A 20,760-nucleotide genomic window follows, 5' to 3' on the forward strand; every position below is an offset into this window, starting at 1 on the left:
AGAGGCAAGGGAAAGCTGAGTGTAGCCAGACATGCCCTCTGGACTTGAAGTAGGCTGATTTAAGGAACTACTGGCTGAGATCCCATGGTCAGAAATATTCAAAGAGAAGGGAGTCCAGGAGGGGTGGGAGTTTCTTAAAAGTGAAATATTGAACGCACAAATGCAGACAATTCCAACAAGAAAGAAAAGTGAGATGCATCTAAAAGAACCAGATATGAATGCAGACTTTCAGGGGAAATCTGTAACTTTTCAAGTGCATCCTTGTCTCTCGGTGGCCAGACAGATGCTTCAATAGGAAGCCCGCAAGCAGGACCCAAGCACAAGAGCGCTCTCTCCTCCTGTGGTTTCCAGCACCTGGTACTCAGAAGAATTGCTGCCTCCAACTGCAGAGGCAGAGCCGAGCCAATTTCTTAGTTTCCTCTATGTACAAAGGGGCTGATTATAAACCTGATGAAGAACTGATGGTCTTTACAGAGTGACTTGGCTCCTTCACTAAGCTTGAAATAGCATTGTACATCAGCCCTGGCTCTGAATGCTCCCCTCCCCCCCAACCCCAGAGCAAGAATACTTTTTCGGCTTTGTTAAGCAGCCTTTTATCAACTGTAAATGTACTCCATTGCCTTTGAGATGACAGATGGCACTTGGAGAGCATAACTTGGATAAGAACCAGGATTCAAGGTCCCCAAGGTGACAGGAAAGTCTTTGCCGCTCTGTAGCATTGAAGTTGAAGCCCACTCCAAAAGTTTGGTGGGTGAAGCATTATTTGCTGCCTTGGTTTGTTAATAAGTCCTAGGCATGAAGCTGGCACTTGAATCTGGAAACTGATATCACGGCAGACATCTCCAGTGTTACAATCAGTCCGTGTTAAGTGTGGGCTCACTTCCATTTGCCCTGCTACTTTCTCCCAGGAAAGCCTGCAGTCCAGTACTGAATCGGAACAAACAGCAATCTGGTTTTCTATTTGTTCTGATTTGGCGCTAAAGAGCGCAGGGCAAAGGCAGAGTAATAAGAATAATGAATTTATTATACTCCACCCATCTGTCTGGGTTACCCTTGTCACTTTATGCAGCTTCCAACAAAATACAGGAGAGGGGGTGAACCACATCAAACATTAAACGCTTTCCGAATCAGGGCTGCCTTATAATCTAATAAAATGCTGCAGCAGCCTTTAGTATCAGCTTAGGTAGCTTGTGCCATTAAAAAAATAAATAAATACGAGACAGCCAGGTTTCTAATATATTTCTACCACCCCGCATCCTTCAGGAAACAGGTGCCTATCAAAATCTTGCCTAAAGCAGACTTCCCCTCCCCAAGCAAATGTGTTGGTTGATCCTTAAGCAAAACTGAATAGGAACCAGTGACATTTCTCAGAAGGGGTGTTATAATCCCATTTGTACGGATATAGATCATCCCTAAGAGATCACCAGATTTTGCCTGAAGCAAACTTTGAAGTGAATTTGGAGGTTCCTCTTCTGGCAGAACATCTGAGGAAGTTTGTTGATAGTCAAATGTTTGTCAATAAGACAAACAGCTTGAGCTTAGTCTACTCAGAAGTAAGTCCCATTGATTTCAATGAAGCTGATTCTCAGGCAAGTTGCTACAGGATTGCAGTGGGAACACATTTTTTTCAGGTTACAGATTTTGGATACATTGCAATCCCAATGCACCTACAAAGACCCAGCCACCTGGAAGGAAATGCTATAGTCAGAAATATATGGCCAGCATTTAGCTGACATTCCTACTAGGGTTTCTGGATAGGTTTAGTTTTTGAAAAAAATAACAAACAAACACAAACACATACCAAACACAGGGTATTGCAAGCTGCTTTTGGAATCTTCATTTCAAAAGTAGCTTCCCATGTAGGGAAACATGAAGTCCCTCAAAACCTTTTGGATGCATGGAATCAACCAGGTTCTGCCAGTGACCAAGTGCTTCATCTCTACACCTCTACACTGACTAAACAAACCTTCAACAGTATCTGAAAATTTAAAAACCATCAAGTACAAAAATAAATACATCAAATGCCCAAATTAGGTGAACTAATTTAATGCCATTGGTAGAGGGCACTTAGTCTGTGACCCTCCAGAGGTTGTTGGAAAGCAGCAGCCATCATCACTGGCTGAATCAAGATGGAGTTTACCACATCTGGAGGACAACAGATCGACCACCTATGGCAGCTCCCAATGTTTTCTTCAAGGCTTCCCCACGAAAACGTCCCAGTGAATCCGTGCTTGTCAAGAAACAGCCAAGTATCTCTCAAACATCATATTAAATTCAAAAATCAATCCTAAATTCTTCATGAGTTGGTTTACTTCCTTTCTGCATTTTCTATGTATGGGCATTCTTTCGCGTTTTTATGCCAATAGGTCTGTTCATTTTTATTCCCTCTCTTGTGAGAGCAGAATCTGTGTGTGTTTTTTTATTCCTTACCTCATGGCAGGTCAAGATGTTCTTGAATTTGTAATCCCATCATCTTGATTTATAGAAGAGCCATATGACATACTTCTTAAAAGGTCTATTAAAATTTATTAGTGCTAATTTTTCATCTCCCTCAGACTGTACACTTGAACCCAGCATAATAAAGCAAAGCTGAATTTCAAAGCAAAGGCATCTCTTCTTTAAAAAAAATAAATCAACGAATTAGGCCATTTATGTTAAAAACTATACAGCTGTATTTAGAGATTGCTATTGTAAAACATGCAACTTGTCGCAAACTCTGGGAAGGGTCCCAAGATTCAGAAGAGAAATTTTGATGAATCTATTAAAGTCTGTTCCAAAGGACATACAATCATGCCATTTTTGTTTTGGCGTTGAAGTCATCCCAAGCTTTGGGGATGACTTTGCTGGCGTATAGTGGCAACATTTTCTCCAGTGATTCTTACGCCAACTGCAACACCTGTTTGCTATCAGTATAACGTTGCGTGCTGGGTTAACATTGGTGGGAATTGCATGACTGGGAAGTTCACCATAGCACTAATGGATATGGTGGGTCCACTGGTGCAACTGGCATGCAGCATGATTGCCGGCCCCCCTCCCTGTACACAAACTGGGGCTTAGGCCACGGAGCAACAGCCCCTTTACATAGCCCTTTCCTGTATTGGACTGTAAGCTTATTTCGACTCAGCCTGTGCTTAAATGAATTCTGCACAGTATCTAGTCTTTTAAGATGCTCAACACATAATACATATTGCCATTGTGTTGGGAAATACCATGAAATGTGACTGTTGTGCTTAGCCACAGATGCGCTTAGTTTAGGACTGCATTGGCAAACTTCTCTACGAGTTTCTCTAGTTCCACGGGTTAAGTCCGATTTTCAATGTCAACGGAGCTATTAGGATTCATCCATTGTATGAGGCGCTCCTCTTGATGTCGTTTTCACTTTAGAGCTTGGTAAATAAAGTGCCCGAGACTCTGACAATTTTATGCTTTTGCCGATCTTTAAATCAAAAACAGCTGAATCGATTTAAGTACTCTTTTGTAAGAGGAAAAAATTGCATCCGGGCTGACAGGCTGTGTACCAAATTTCATCCCAAAGCGATTTCAAATGACTGAGTTATAAACCTCTATAATGAAAACAGTGACATAGCCTGAACTATTGCTGAACACAGGGTGCCTGGGTAACAATGGAGAAACATTGTGTTCCCATTGAAAGTGACGAGGAGCTGATCACCATTTCTTGCTTTGGAAACATTTCCCACCTTTCATATTACCATTTGTCTTTGGGAAAGAAAAAGAGGCGACTCTTACTTTTCATTCTGGTATTTAATTAACTTTGGCTGGAATCATTTTTCTTTTAAAATCTTTTAAATCTCAGGGGCTTTCTTATCTTGCACATCCCACCAAAACCCTCACAGACTGTTTATCTTTTCAGCTCTTGGCAGGGTCAGGATATGCTTCAAGGGGTTTGGCAGTAACATGGAGTCTCGGGTCCCATCCATGCTGAGCTTGGTCTTGACTTTGCCACACGCTGTCTCAAATTTGCCTGTACTTGAAAAGTTACAGATTTTCACTGAGAGTCTGCATTCATATCTGAGCTGAGTGACAGGCCATAGTCCTTCTCTCCAAGCACTTGGTTTTGTGTGACTCCTAGAGAAGTTTTTCTATTTCTGCACCAAAACTGATTTCAGCGCCTTGGTATCAGAGAGTTGCCAAAGGCAACTTCACCTCTGTATCAAGTCAAGGCCTTAGGGCCACATCAAACTGGTCCAGTTTGCTTCATACTTTCTCACAGGAAAATGTATGAAAGCTGCATGTCTACCACATTCACTGCTTGTGAATATATGTCTTACGTTCTGCCTAACCGTGCTGGGAAGCAACAGCAAGTCTTCCCATCAGATCCTCACTTGGGCATGAAAGCCGTTTCTGGCTTGCACACTTTTGCCTACATGGTAGTCAGATGTGTTGCATATTTTGAAGCAGGTCCCAATTCATTAAAATACTTGCAAGTTTCTGGGCCATCAAACCTCTGATCAAAAAGACTCTGATTATGCCAAGTAAAATAATAATAATACTTTGGATCATAATACTGTAGAACTTGTTTCTGATGAAGATAGGAGAGCACAAACTATCACTTTTTTTGGAGTTCATATATGAAATGAACAGGAAAATCATCCGCATGTTTTCTCATAAATAAGCCGCAGTGGGTTCAATGGCGCTTATGCCCAATTAAGCCTGCATGGGATTGTAGTCTAAACAGGTCAACTGCAACCTTGTCATAGAGTTTATCTTAAAACTTCTTTATTCATTTAAAGGAAAAGTTTTGTGCAGCTCGAAAACTCGTATGCTCACCAAGAGAAATGGTTCCAATAAAAAAGTGATATTGACTTCCTTGCATTGCCCTTTCCATTCTCGTTGGCCATCATGGATATTGCCTCCCTACCAAAGTTGTCTTGACTTTAAACTTTATTCCTTTCCCATCCCATCCTCGTCAAAGAATTGATGATCAAGACAGATTGGAAATGCCGTTCATAAGCCAAGCAGACTGGGGAGAATATATAAGGGTGTTCTCTTGGACATTTACTGCGCCCTTGCAAAACTGTCATGAAAATTTACCAATGCAGACACAAGTGGGCAAGCTGAATTTTTCAAGGTCGATTTACCGTATTGTGAGCACCAATTACTTCAGATTCAAGTGAGGTTTCACACATCTGGTGTAAAAGGAATGTCTTTATAAGTTTTCTTGGGGAGAAAATGCTTTTGGCTTACATGAAACTTCTCATTGATTTTTATAAAGATCTTGATGTAAGGCTGCAGTTATTGAGGCTAAGAAAGCAATGCTCATGCCTTATATTTGATCTTTCTGTGCTTGAAAAATGTATTAGATATTGTGGGTCTTGCCATAAGCTAAACATTTATTTTCAGGAATGTCCATTTGGCATGAGATTGTGTTAGGAGAATTTTGAGATCACAAACCTCGAATATGAATACTTGCCGAAATGGATGATAGGATTAGGCCTTGCTCCTTATACTTCTATACCTTCTTTTTCTTACTTTCTAAATAAGATTTTGTCAGCCTTAGCGGAGAAGTATTTGAAATGCACACAATATTTTTGCCAGATTGGTGTATTGAATCAATTATGCTTGTAGGCAGGGGTTTAATTGCTTATTACATTTCTATCCCATCCAACGTAAGGGCTGTCGGATGAAAGGACCAGGGCTTTATTAGCCTTTAATTAAGGCAATATAGCTCACAGCTGAACTTTGAGGGGGTTGTAGGCGAAGTCTGTGGCTAGTGGGCGGGGTACACAAGCAAAGTGTTCCTGCTCCCAGTCTCTGGCATCTCCCTGTAGGAATGGGAAGGACCACCCTTTTTGTTTTTGAAACCCTGAAGAGCTGCTCCTAGTTAGCATAATAATAATAATTTATTATTTATACCCTGCCCATCTGGCTGAGTTTCCCCAGCCACTCTGGGTGGCTTCCAATCAAGTGTTAAAACCAGTACAGCGTTAAATATTAAAAACTTCCCTGAACAGGGCTGCCTTCAGATGTCTTTTAAAGATAGGATAGCTGCTTATTTCCTTCACATCTGAAGGGAGGGTGTTCCACAGGGTGGGCGCCACTACCGAGAAGGCCCTCTGCCTGGTTCCCTGTAACTTGGCTTCTCGCAGGGAGGGAACCGCCAGAAGGCCCTTGGCGCTGGATCTCAGTGTCCGGGCTGAACGATGGGGGTGGAGACGCTCCTTCAGGTATACAGAACCGAGGCCGTTTAGGGCATAGAAAATACTGAGCTAGATGGACCATTGTTCTGACTCATACTGAGGCAGCATCCCATCTATCTTCCTGCTCATGGAATTCCCATGCAACATGGAGTTATGCCTTGGGTTGCTGGGAGAATGAAATATACAGACGGCATAGGGTGAGATGGTGATGCTCACTTCTGCTGCAGTCCACAAACACCAATGAACCATCCTCCAGATATCTGAGCATCTCCTGGTACAGCTTAGCTATAGAGCACTTTGCAGTAGAGCTGGAGAGCCCTTTGCTTCTGTGGGAAGAAAGGAGCTGAGATGCTACCCCTTAAAAAAAAGATGAGGCTTCTCAGAGACCTGGTGGGAAACACCCAGGAGCCCATCCCAAGCCTCTACTAACTCCCCATGTCTATTGGGCAGTGAGTTCCTCCATTGACTGGGAAACCAATTTAACTCTGTTCTGAATTCTTGCTTGCTATTTCTACTGAGAGAAGGCAAAGTGCTTGGTTGCGTCGTCCCCCCCCTTGTCTCTATTATAAAACAACGTTCAGCAATTTCCAGGCAAGAGAGAGATATAATTATTGTCTCTGGACTGCAGCCATTCTATCTATGGCCTCCCAGGCCCCAAAGCAGGTAGCAGGCCACCTGTCATCCAGCTGGCTTTTCAAGGAGGAATCTTCTCATATGCCAGGCATAACCTGAGTCAGCCGTCCCCTCTGAGACCTTACCAATCATCTTCTTTAATGATTGAAAGCTGTGCTCTGGCTTGAAGACTCACTCGGGACATCCTTTCTTGGTGCTTGCCCATTTGTTGCTCCATGAGTGTAAATTGTTTAAAGAGTAACGTTCAGAAAGCTGTTCACCTCCCCATTTCCTACTGTAAGCTCCTCACTGCATGGGGCCTTCTCTTTTCTTTTCCTGATTTTTGATTTCTTTTATATTACTTTGAAAAATACCATGGACACTGATAGTCTACACCATGGACTGGCTGGATGCAAAGGATTGGTGGGAGGCGGCAGTGGGGAAAGCCCCAAGGGAGCCCCCTGGGAAGTCACTCAGAGCCAGGGGATTGGTGGCGGGATGACAGTGAGTGGTCAGAGGGAGAGGGTGGGGGAGAGCAGATTGGGAGGAGGAAGAGTCATATGCAGAGGAGGTAACAGGGTTGGGTGAGCAGGAAGAGTCAGGGCAGAGGACAGTTCAGACTCGGAGGCAGAAGAGGGGTCTGGAGGGGTCTGGAGAGGTGTGGGGCCAGAACACTGAAGCCCAGGAGTCTCCCCCTCCTGCTGCAGAAGCCAGGCTTCTCCCCATCCCCTTGGTCTCCCAGGGCACACAGGGAAATGAAGTGGGCTGAAATCAGTTGTTTGCAGGCGTAGTTTGAGACTGCTTTGGAAAGACCCAGGGAAGGAGTAGCATTAATGGGTACTGAGAAGGCAAGGCATTCAGTCCTCACCCCTGCCTCCTCCAGGCAAGATCTGCAGAGACGGGTTGCTGGGACCACTACACCAGAGTGCTTCTGTTTCACTTTGAAGAAAGAGTTAACTTTACTAAGTTCTGGAGATCTGTTGTTTTTTTGCTGCCCTACACCTGACCCGAGCCCTGGCAGCCTATTGCGTTTATCTTTGCATTATTCCATTTCTAGCCCACCTTTCTGTCATTTTATTTTTCTTTACTTATTTATTGAATTTATATACTGCCCTATACCCAGAGGTCTCAAGGTATAGGGCAGAACAAAATCAAAACATTAAACCACAATATATCAATATCCACTCACCACCACCCCCACAAAAAAAACCCATGTTTCAAAAGGGCATAGAATGTCAATCAAATCAACCAAAGGCCTGATTAAAAATGGAACGTTTTTGCCTGGCACCTAAAGGTGTATAAGGAAGGCCCCAGGCGTACTTCCCTGGGGAGAGCATCCACAGACAGGGAGCCACTGCACAGAAGGCCCTGTTCTCGTGTTGCCACCCTCCAGAACTCTCGAGGAGGAGGCACACAAAGAAGGACATGAAGGACATTGGGGCTTTTAAGCCACTTTCCTGAAGGGAAGTGCCCTCTCCCCACGGCCACTAAGGGCCACTGTGGGGTTGCACTCCTTTGCTGTGACGTTTTCCTGCTCAGGTAGGACTGGAACAGAAACCCACCTGTCCCCTTTGAACGCCTGAAGAGCTGCTGAGATAGATGGATCAATGCTCTGACTCCGTATAAGTCAGCTTCCCATCTTTCTTTCTCATCATGGATTTCCCAGGTACCTCATTGATTTTTGTGGATTGTAGTGGTAAGAGCACAGCAGGGAGATGGCCAGCCTTCGGTGGAAGCTTATTTTGTCCCCCACCCCACCCCCCACCCCACCACCCCCGCAGAAAGAACTGCTCTAGCAGCCAGTTGCCCCGGGACTGCAGAGCTGTAGACTCCTAAGGCCTGCAAGTGTCTGTTGTTTCTTCATTCTGTATTATTGCATTCTATATCATTGCCATCTGTTGCAAGCTACCTCAAGGATCATCTGAATGAAAGGTGGGGTAGAAACCTTTCAATTTAATTAGTTAAGGTGGAGCTTCAGCTAAAGATTGAAATTGTCATGATGACAAGAAAGATGGGCAAAGGGAACAGAAGAGACCTAGACCCAAAACAGCTCTGAGTGGCACTCCTCTTACGAAACCAAATGTGCTCACCACTCTAATTGCCAATGCCTGTCAAATAGGGCTTTCATCAGGGGGATGCCCTACCTGCATCTATAGAAAATGGCTTTCAATTTAACAGTGGAAATTCAAGCTGCATGTCACTTTCCAGACCCATTTTCTTAACTGTGGGAGGATCGCTGTGGGGTTGTTGTTTTTTGCGAATGTGTTGTTGCTGCAATAAGTTGGCAGCAACTGTTTATTGCTGTAAATTTTTTAGCCTGCTGTATCCTTCCCGCTGTTTTAAGACCTCGGCCATTGCTGCCTTCTTTCCCATCTCTTCCTCTTTCAGAGTGCCCAGCCCTCTCCCCTAAAGGTGCCGTGGGGGAAGAAATGCTTCAAATCCCTATTAGCGCTCTGACCCTGCTGGCGCAGTTCTTGCACATGGGCTTTGCTGAGCTGGCTGTTGGCCACTTACAGTGGCTAATTAATACAAAGCGCTGCATAGTCTCCAAGCTGCTTAGCCAGCAGGGATATCTAAAGCTCCTTTGTTCTTCGGCTTTTGTTCCATTTCAGATCTTTGCACAGAAGCATGATCCTCCAATATCCCTGAGCTCTGGAAATGGATGCAAAAAAAAAAAAAAATTTCACTCTGCAAAGTGCTGGAGGTAGTGTCCAATGTAGATTCCAGACATTGAAGCAAACTCCCCAGTGTTTGAGTTATTTTTTTATTTTTAAAGATTCTAGCTCTCGGAGCTAGAAACATGTGGGCATTTTTATTTTTTATTTGTTCAATAGGCAAGGATAGGCACCCTGGATCTACCTACTTTTCTGACCTACCTCTGTTTTTCTGTGAATCTTCTTCTATATTTCCGGTGCTGTAAATGTGGTTTATTGTATACCCAGTGTATTCTAGAAAAATCCTTCTTCCAGGGCACTCAAAATACATGAACAGTACAAACAGGATAACAAAAAGAAAAGAAAAGAAATCATGCTACCATGAACAAATAAAATGCATGTTTTTGCAAAGTTTACTATGGAAATTTATATGAAATTTGACAGTTGCAAAATCAGGGGTGGGAGCACGGTTGCACTTATAGCCCAGGGATGGTTTCATAAAATAATGTAATGTGTGAAGAAAATAAGCTAAATGCTAAGAAACCAAAGTCCCTCGTGGACTGGATAATCTTGACATTTAATATGGCTTTGCATGTAGTCATAAAACATTACTGACTCCTTGAGTTTTTGTGAGTTACTCCCTGATGAGAGGCGCCTTGAAGCAGCCCATGGTGGAAGTCAGAACGTTCCATGTTATCCCATATCTCATAACAAGAAATCAACCTCTGGGTTGGATCTCCACCATCATCATTGATCTTGTGTGGATTATGGATCTTTCTCTGTCTGCAAAAACTGATGCTTGGTTTACTGCTCGTACTACCGCTTGCTGGGCTTGTGGTACCATCAAGCATTGTTACTGATGGCTCCCCTGGGTTGCCTGAAAGCCAGCAGTTCACAAGGGGAGTGTAACCATGAGTTTTGTGTCCTTTTAAAGGAATACTGCAAGGGGTGATGGGATAACGACTTTGCCTGCAAAGGACTGCTTGGTCCTGTGCAAGATGGCCTGTTGGTGGATACCATCTGGAGAGGCCCTTCTCTCAGAAGCCATGAATCTTCAGTTGGGGTAGAATCATAGAATCATAGAGTTGGAAGAGACCACCGGGGCCATCGAGTCCAACCCCCTGCCAAGCAGGAAACACCATCAGAGCACTCCTGACATATGGTTGCCAAGCCTCTGCTTAAAGACCTCCAAAGAAGGAGACTCCACCACACTCCTTGGCAGCAAATTCCACCGTCGAACAGCTCTTACTGTCAGGAAGTTCTTCCTAATGTTTAGGTGGAATCTTCTTTCTTGTAGTTTGGATCCATTGCTCCGTGTCCGCTTCTCTGGAGCAGCAGAAAACAACCTTTCTCCCTCCTCTATACGACATCCTTTTATATATTTGAACATGGCTATCATATCACCCCTTAACCTCCTCTTCTCCAGGCTAAACATGCCCAGCTCCCTTAGCCGTTCCTCATAAGGCATTGTTTCCAGGCCTTTGACCATTTTGGTTGCCCTCCTCTGGACACGTTCCAGTTTGTCAGTGTCCTTCTTGAACTGTGGTGCCCAGAACTGGACACAGTACTCCAGGTGAGGTCTGACCAGAGCAGAATACAGTGGCACTATTACTTCCCTTGATCTAGATGCTATACTCCTTTTGATGCAGCCCAGAATTGCATTGGCTTTTTTAGCTGCTGCATCACACTGTTGGCTCATGTCAAGTTTGTGGTCAACCAAGACTCCTAGATCCTTTTCACATGTACTGCTCTCAAGCCAGGTGTCACCCATCTTGTATTTGTGCCTCTCATTTCTTTTTCCCAAATGCAATACTTTACATTTCTCCCTGTTAAAATTCATCTTGTTTGTGCCTTGGCTTTGCAGTGTCTTATCCACCTGGCACCCATTTTTAGGAGTTTTGTTTGCCTGAGCCTTCAGGGTCACTTAATTTGTGCTGGGTTTCCCTTCCCTCAGCTGTTCAGTTTGGTGGCCTCTTTCCATTTTTTAGCCAACAATCGTTTTTTGGTTTTGCAATTTGTTTGTACTTGCAACATGCCTTGAAAATGATGGTCGATAGTCTTGATCAGGGAAATGGGAACGGCAGGTCTTTGTTCCCCACTGAAGTGGGCACAGAGGTCAAGGATTCTAATATCAGTGTGGGGTAATAGTTAGAGCATTGGACTAGGACCTGCAAGATATCAGGATTCACTTTGCCATAAAGCTTACTGGGTGAGCCAGTCACACACTCTCAGCCTGACCTACTTACCTAACCTAGTGCTCTCAGTGTTCATGGCTCTAAATAGTGGTCCTCACCGCAAAGATCATACAAATTATAATTCAACTCAAGGGAAAGAACAGAGGAAGGGGAGGTGATGGGGTAGACAGGGAACCAATGTGTGATTCTCTCCACTGAAAAGAAAAAGGGCATGTCTGACTATATTCCAAGGAACATTTCCCAAGTGTGATGTTGTCTAAATGACGAAGGAAAAAATAACTTCCTACCCTCTCCACAGGTTGGTGTTATAGGAGAGGAAGAGGAATGGATAACTTTGTGCGAAGTGGAGAAAGAATCAGATGCTCAGATGCTGGAGATCCCAAACCTCACGCCGTATACTCATTACAGGTGAGAACAGCAAGTAATTAATTGCTGCGCCAACATGCTACCAAGTGTCAGCAAGGGGCAGCTTCCCAGCCTGCAGGCAGCTGGTGGGAGGAATGATGGAGGAAAATTTACACCTTGAAAGCGTTTGCACTTCAACGACCCCACTTGATGTATTTTAATTGTCACCTTCACGTAGCAAAATAATTAATCAATCTGGCAATGGGAGCAAGGTATGTAAAGTGCACTGCTAAATAGTGCCGTTGAATAACTGAACACATACCTGATGCAGATTTTGTCTAGACTAAAAGTTGCACCAGTTCAATTAAAATTGATCTTGTTTCGTTTGTGGGGAAGCTGAACTGAAATTGGCTGAATGCTCATTATATCACTTCAGTGGCTGAAGTCAGTATAACTCAGTTCTCTTTTCTTCTCACCCCAGCCCCATCATTCTACTTAAATGAACTCAGGGGTGCTGCAGAACCAAACAAGTGCCGTCAATAAGAGGGGCATCCCACTCCTAATTTAATTTAACATTTCTACCTGCCCTTCTTTGACTATATTTGAAAATTCCACCTCCTTAGCCTGTGAAGCTGCCCCAGAAATGTGGATTTAAGGATCAATAACTTTTCTGAAGCTAAGCAGGTCTGGGTCTGGTTGGTGCCTGAGAGGCATTATTCCCAGGCTTTGGTAAAAATACAAAACAAACAAAACCTTTGGTGCAAAACTGGGGTGGAAACACTTTTAAACTGCTGCTTTGTTTATTGTTGTTGCTTTTTAATCTCTTGTTCACTATATTTGTTTTTGCCTTAATTTTGTCCTGGAAATGTCTTTACATCAAAGGGCAGGCTTCACTTTCACCAGGTAGACAGATAAATGCAAATCAAACACTCCAGCACATTTACTTTTAAATAACCTCACCATTTCAATAAAAAATTATATTATTACGTATTTCAATATAAAATGACATTTGGAAAAAATTACATAGAAGGTTAGCTGCATATTAGTGTGGCACCACAAAAGCAGGCAACCAGTGGCACTTTCATCAGCCTCACTTCCCTTCTCACCTCCTGCCTCTCAGCCACCATTGTTTATTTCACAATAAATGTGTTAGGACTTAAAAGTGCCATGGGCTTTTTTTGTTGTTCCTGATCTAAGAGAGTCTCTGGAAAGTATTTGCAAATGCAATAAGGTTGCTGATAGCATTTCCCTTGTTCATACTTATTCCTCAGCATCAACTTAATGTGTCCCTCTTGACAAGGCATTTCGGTCTAAATAAGTTATATCAAATGGCAAGGAACAAGGGCAAAGGTCTGTAATGTTGCTATTTTAGCAAGTACTCTTCACAATAGAACGTTGTTGCCTAAAAGCATTCTGAGATCCTGGAGTGGAGGAGTTTTTTGCGTGTCGAGGTCCCCAATCCACCCCCCAAATAACTCACAACAGACACGTAATTTTTGTTTAAGATTTTTGGCATGATTTTGGCCACAACTTTATTCAAATACAAACCGTGAGTGGTTGTTTAGGCATTGGTTAAGACTATCTGTCCCCCCGCCTGGGGACAGAACTGACTTCCGGGCACCACCGAAAGACAGTGCGGGGGAAAGCAAGTCGGGGAGGAATTGGAGCTGAGACACAGCCCTCAACTCTCACCCGCCTGCTCCCCGAAGGCTTGCCGGCCCTAGTCCCATTCCAGGGATTGGACGAAAAGATGGCAAGCCCCAGGATTCCTTTAACGGAATTCCCTTTCCGCAGCAACCATGGAGGGGCAGGCACAGCCTATCCTGACCCCTCCTCCAACGGAATTCCCTTTCCGCAGCAACCATGGAGGGGCAGGCACAGCCTATCCTGACCCCTCCTCCACCAGATTTATAACCAATGCCTAACCGCCAATCGAGCTCTTATGCTCGCCGCCAACCACTCACAATCCCAACCCAACCTTCAATCCTCCAATTACCGCATCCAACCAGACATCATTCCCCAGCTTGGAAAGATGTACCCCATCATTGCGGTAAAGGGCCAGAGCCTTGAAGGTAATATCTGGGTGGTAAATCACCAATCCACCCAATTCCGCTACCCTCTTGCTCACTGCGGAATTAATGCGCTTCCTGGCCCTTTCGGCAGCCTTGGGTTGAGAAATGCCCTGCCAATTGCTCCTTTGCAGTAATTGTGACCAAAATATTTTAACGGTAGGTATTAAGGTCACCAATTCCCCCAAGTCTCTTAGAATCACGGATTGCAAAGTAAAGCAATCAACCTTTGCCATATCATTCTCCCCCAACTGCACCAAAATTGCCAAAGGGGGGCCATGTGAAAGCACCCTCTGCTTAATTAGTGGGATGAATTCACTCCACCGCATTCCCCGTCTGGATATCCACGGCACCTGTACGTGCTGTGGGAAGCCGAGATCCCCTTCCAGACTGCCTCACTCTGATGCCAGCCCAGTACACGATGCTGTGCCCCACAATCCAGATACGGACTGGAGCGAGACCTGCACATGCTGCGGGAGGCCAAGACCCAGTCCCCTTCCAGCCTGCCTAGCTCTGATGCCAGCCCAGTAAACGATGCTGTGCCCCACCATCCAGATGCGGACTGGAGCTAGAAACATGGGCAGGAAGGCTGAGATGGCGCCCCCAGTCCAGACTCGTCAGGGTGCTTGCCAGCTCAGTGCATGATGCTGTGGCCGACAATCCAAATGCGAACAGCTGCTCCTATGAAAAAAGGAGTAACAGACAGGCATCAGCACAGACATCATTGGCGATGCTTCCTGACATAACCTTTGTCAGCGTCAGACTTCCAATGACCCGTATTCACAATCCTGCCTACTAACAGGCCCCAGTGCGCAGCCTTTGCAGCAGCACCTATTTGGGAGGAATGAGGTGTGTTCAGCGGTAGGCAAGCCGCAGGCTGCAATAACTGGCGCACGACGTGAGCAATTAGATGCCTGTCGAACCAGAACCCATTTCTGTGCACTAGGATCGAGCCAGCCCCCAGGGGAACGAAAAGCCAAATATTTCCGGTATCCAATAACAGGGCAAGGGCCCACCTCACCTGTGACTGGAAGCCTGATGGTGGCAACCCTGCTCACTAGGTCTGACTTAGAGCTCCAGACACTTATGACAAGCTCCAAAGCAGATAAGGAAAAGTCCTGAGGCAATAAGCCTCCGAACTCTCAGACCCGTGCTGGCTCCAACACAATTTCCCCAACCCTCAGTACACCAAAATTACAATGGAATACTGAAACAAGTCTTGTCTTGATCTTGAACCAGCCGACAAGTCTTAACTTGTTGCGGATACTGCATAGGTCAAACATTGACCGGCTTCCTGCCTGCTGGCCTGTGAAGGTCGGAGCCTATTCCAACCTTCCGAGACCCTGCGCACGACACACTTTTAGAAGGGTCTCTGAAAAATTAAAGCTTTACTCTAGCAGACATTGCAGCGGACTGAATTCTGATAGTTTTAACACTGCATCCGATCTGCAGCAGATGGGTGAATTACTGCAGGTCCTGCTCAGAGGATGGGGGCAGGTTCCTCTGAATGGCCGAGGACTGCCAGCTAAATTTTAAGAAATCAATCCCGGCCTTCTCATAAGACCTGAAAGCAGATGGGGAAACGTAAGCTACTACTCCTCATAATTAATAATTGTTGCCAAGTGCCAAAGGAGCTCCAGAAAAATCCGGTCTAGCTGGGCGTCCAGAGCCCAGGATCTGAAGCTCTCCAACTGAAAAAACGGGATAGAGCGACAGCAAAAACATTAGATGATCCCGAAATAAAGCGAGCAGAAACGCAATATTAAACCTTAAGCATTGCGAAGACTCTGCCAGAGCATGAAGACCGTTTTGCCAGGACTCTCACACTGCCTGGTTATCAGACCAAGACAGATCCGACGGTCCCTAAACTCCTCAGTCCAGATGTGCACTGACACTACAATGGGGAAAACTCGAGAAAAGTTAGGTTACATGTGATTGCCTTGCCCTGCCAGGCTCAAGGCCACTGTACATGATGATGAAGGGACCCCGGGCCATGAGACCACCTGGCCAAGCAGGAATGGAAGGAGCAGCCTGGAGCAACCACCCTGCATGCAAAATTTAACTGACCTAGGAATGATAGGATCTGACAAAGCAACACTTGCTTCAGAGAAAGTATTACAAGAATAACATCCTTCAAGGCAAACAGATTTTCCACAGGCAAGCAGATGTTTGAGCAACGGTATCCAGCTAGCCCCAAATACGTTAAAAGGGGCAGTAGGACCCACTATCCTCCACTGCCAACAGAACACCCAGCTCCTCAGGGAATAAAGGGGCATCCAGTAAGCTAAGCAGAGGCTGGTGTCACAAGAATCAGCCAGTAAAATAATCCACATAACGATACCCCCAGTTAAACGAGTCTTGACTCGCAATGTTCAATCCAGAAAGGCGCTAAAGGACTCCAGTGCTGCACAGCCTATTGAGCAACCCACTGGCATCGCCTTATGAATATAAGGACCATCCAATTAAAGCCTAACTACTTAAAATCTTGAGGGTGAACCGGCAGCAGCCTAACAGCCAATTCAATATTGCATAATGCCAACAAGGCACCTCCTCCAATTTGTTGGTAAGCTCAACTGCCTGATCCAAAGATGCATATTTCACGGAACAATTCCAGAGGGATAGCATCATTCACTGAGGTGCCTTTGGGATGTGATAAATATGGATCAGATGGAATCGTATGGGGCTCTCTTAGGGACGATCCCTAAGAAGTCCCAACAAAGCTGCCACCGGGCCAGCTTCCTGCATACCAGCTTCAGGTTCTATTGCTCAGGGAATTTCCATTTGAAATGTGGAGCTGTCCACATGTCCCCGTCCCTGTGATCCTAGCGAGCTAAGGGGATGATGGCAGCCCTGCGTCTAACATTCCCATCATAGTGAATTACCACTTATAGAATAGTGGGGTTGGAAGGGACTCCGAGGATCATCTAGTCCACTCTCCCACAATATCATCATCATCATCATCATAATCTATTTGTACCCCGCCCATCTGGCAGGGCTTCCCCAGCCACTCAGGGCAGCTTCCAACAAAATATTAAAATACAGTAATGCATCAAACATTAAAAGCTTCCCTGAACAGGGCCGCCACAGATGTCTTCTAAAAGTCTGGTAGTAGACATCTGGTGGGAGGGTGTACCACAGGGCAGGTGCCACTGCCGAGAAGGCCCTCCACCTGGTACCCTGTAACTTGGCTTCTCACAGTAAGGGAACCACCAGAAAGGCCCTCGGCGCTGGACCTCAGTGTCCGGGTAAAGTGATGAGGGAGCATGCAGCTGTCCCATACAGGGACCAATCCTGCAACCTAGGCATTACCGGCACCATAGGCTGACCGGCTGAGCTATCCATGATGATCCCTAAAGACTTGGAACAGCCTCACCCTGACCCCTGGAGAGGTCCAAGGTGATGTCTGAATCATCATCAGCCCAGTGATGATTTACCTGCAAGGGGGTGTAAGCCTCATCCCTGCTCCGCTTTTTCCTGCCTCTGAAGACGCTTCCTTCCGAAAGAAGGCACCTGGGGCATCAACATGTCATCCTCTGCAGGAGAGGCAAGCTCTGGAGGCATCTGCAAAGGCCCTGTCATAGTCTGCAAAAAACCTAAACAATGTGAGGAACAGGTGAAACCAATGCTTTGTGCACCACATGGGGACGCTATTCAGGCCAGAAACGCTGCCAGAGGCCATCAAATTCTAGGGCCAAGCGGGCCAAGCCCTAGGATCACCTGCTAGGCCAGACATAAATGTTTCCAATGAGATAACAAACTCGAGGCAGCCCACCGCCTGTCCAGGTACCCCTGCTTGCCCTTTAGAGGGAAGCACCTCCTCAAGAAACCCCAAGTTCTTTTTGGGAGCAATATCACAAATGCGCCAAACTACCCAGCAACAAAATAGTCCAAAAGGAGCAGCTTGTTTTGTTATGTGATAACAATGGCTAAGTGGGGGATATGAACCCTGTCTCCCAGGTCCTAGTCCTGCGCTCTAGCCACTAAGCCACAATGGCTCGTCTCTAAAATGGCAGTTGCCACTATAAGGGAAAAACAAACTTGCAGAAAATAAACTTGTTCAGAAACAGCATAGTTAAAGAGCATACAAAGAGTGCTCATTGGAGGCACAGAGAGCCTCTGGCTCCACTCTGTCTGCCTAAGATATACATTAGCAACAAGTAAGCCTGCAAACAAACAGATACATTCTTATAGAGAGAATGAGTCACATGTCACAGGAACTTAACAATTTACTGTACTGCTAACTGTAGCAGGCTTAGGCCTGAATGATATGTGCAGGCCGTGCAGGCCGTGATGGCCTCCCAGCTTCTGCTCTCTGCCTTTTTTGTCTCATTGCAATATTAAAGGAACTCAAAATAGTGCTCCCGCCCAAGGCTAAATTAAAACTCAGCCAACAGCACTGCAATCACCCAAAATAAAGCCAATCTATGAGGATACTATAAACGAAAGTGATTCCAGGTAACCTGGAAATTTACTGTACTGCTAACTGTAGCAGGCTTAGGCTTCAATGATATGTGCAGGCCGTGCAGGCCTCCATGCTTCTGCTCTCTGCCTTTTTTGTCTCATTGCAATATTAAAGGAACTCAATATAGTGCTCCCGCCCAAGGCTAGATTAAAATTTTGGCCAACAGCACTGCACGCACCCAAAATAAAGCCAACCTATGGGGATGGTATAAATGAAAGTGATTCCAGGTAAGCTGGGAACCGCCCTGGCTAGCCCCACAATTAAACAGGCAAAAATGGGGAAAACCTTTTTGCAAAAGAAAACCCCTAATGGGGGCTCTCTCCCTATTGGGAAAGGCAAGCCAAGGAGGATTATGCACAGGCAGTGCTCACAGGTACAGGGAGAATCTTCCCAAAGGGCAGGATAAGGGGTGGGGTGGGAAATCAAACAGGAAAAAAAAGGGGGGGGGGAATTAAATTAATTAAGGGACTAGAGAAGATTAAAAAGAGGGGGAAATAAAGAAATGTAACCAGACAATGAGAAGATCGCTCCACTGTCCTCCAGACGGTCCAAGTGCTCCAGGTGATCCGTTGCACGCAGCAAAAGAGAAAGTACAAGGCTGCGTGCAGAGTATTTAAACCTTTTTACCCCTCCCACCAAAATTGCAACATAACTTTTACCCCAGCAACCCAGTGAACCAATCACTGCCCCAGGCCATCTTTAGAGACCTTGCCTGGTAACAGAGGGGTGGCTCAGTAGACCCCACCGCAACACGTGCTCTCCCTGAAGGAGAACACGCTTAGCAGCAATTGCTCTGTGAGTCACATTCCCACGATTCAGAAAATAGGCCTGGTGTATGTTTGACCAGATTCAGTTATTTATATAAGTCATCTGCTGCATTCATATATGCTTCTGATAAAGCTAAGTGTTGGGACAGAAGTGGTGAGAGAGTTCTCCGAGGAAAATGGAGCACTTCTTTGTAAGGAACAAGGGAGCACCAGAAAATAGAAACAGCCTTTCTTTGTGGCTTATTTCATTCCAGCTCGACACCTTTGCTACTTTTACAGTAATTCATATGCATTTCCTTGGCTCTGTAGCCCCAGCCTTTGAGTTGAAGTTGGGTGAAATTTTTCATCATCATAATAGATTGCATTAACAGCACTTTTGGATGTTTATGAGACCAACTGAATAATGTCATCTGGGAACAGGCATGAAGGAATATGCTGGGGAATAGCTCTGACTGACCTACTTGCTTATCATACTTAAAAGCTGTTCCTGCTTCATTTCCCTGTATCAGATTGCAACACAGGAGCAGGACAGGAGGGTGGGCAGGCAGGGGGACAGCTGGCAATGCTACCTGGGTGCATTGCTTGATGAGAAGTCCATTATACGACACTAGCTCACCCAACATAAGAGTCTGCTCTGATCCATCCATTACACTTTTGCAAATTGATCTCCAAACTGAATTTCTTCCATCACATTTGCCATCCTTTTGAGCCCTCTGAAGCCATTGTGTGACTGTCCATAAGATGATGAAATGAGTCGCGTCTCCCAAATGCCACTCGGGCTTATCAGCTCCATCATCTTGCCAGGTCTTGGCACGGCATTCCTACATGATGAAAAGGTGGGAGGGAATAGAAAGCACTAATTATTGGACTTAGACTGCATCTTTGTCAAATGTGCTTCTTTTGTACTGTGCCCTGTCAGTGTTTGGGAAATTAATGGTGTTGTTTTGCTTAATGCATTTTCCTTTAATGCACTTCCTTAACGAGATCTGAGCAGATAGACTAATGGCATTACACAAGCTCGCACAACCTTTCTTCAATCCCAGTCTTTTAATGCCAGAAAGCCAGCAGTCAGCAGGGACAAGTTGAGCAGCTAACGTGTTAGCACAAGGAAGCCTGAACGGACAGTCTCTCCTGTCTCTTTTGTTATGATGGCCGTATGCACCTCTAATGCCTTTTCTAAAACTGGTGCCATCACAAGGAGGAGTGATTGCTGTCATAATTTGGAACAAATGGGATTGGTTTTGATCCAAGTGTTCATATTTGGAAATCTTGCATCAAAGGCAAGCTATTTGTTCCACATCAATGGTGTTTGGGCAGGGATCATTTGGAAAGTCTTTGGCAATGGACTCATTCCAGAGTAAGTTGCTCAAACCTAAATGGATTTAAGGATACGGTTGCTTCTTTCTGGATTCAACTCGATGTGATGGCCACATTTGCAAAGAGAAGGGAAGCAACCTCTAATTGGTTTAATCAGTGGGTTAACCAACTAAAGCTTTAG

General features: G+C 45.2%; 1 protein-coding gene across 7 annotated transcripts in view; it reads left to right on the plus strand.

Annotated features, from left to right (window-relative positions):
* SDK1 (sidekick cell adhesion molecule 1) overlaps positions 1-20,760 on the plus strand; it is a 586,517-nt gene that overhangs the window by 439,720 nt on the left and 126,037 nt on the right. For all 7 annotated transcript variants that reach the window (XM_083413291.1, XM_083413295.1, XM_083413296.1 and 4 more), the window contains exon 24: positions 11,918-12,027. In XM_083413291.1, the coding sequence (XP_083269417.1) occupies positions 11,918-12,027 (110 nt within the window). The remainder of the gene's footprint in view (positions 1-11,917; positions 12,028-20,760) is intronic.

Source organism: Podarcis tiliguerta (genome assembly GCF_965153285.1).
Source record: "Podarcis tiliguerta genome assembly, chromosome: 14".
NCBI lineage: Eukaryota > Metazoa > Chordata > Lepidosauria > Squamata > Lacertidae > Podarcis > Podarcis tiliguerta.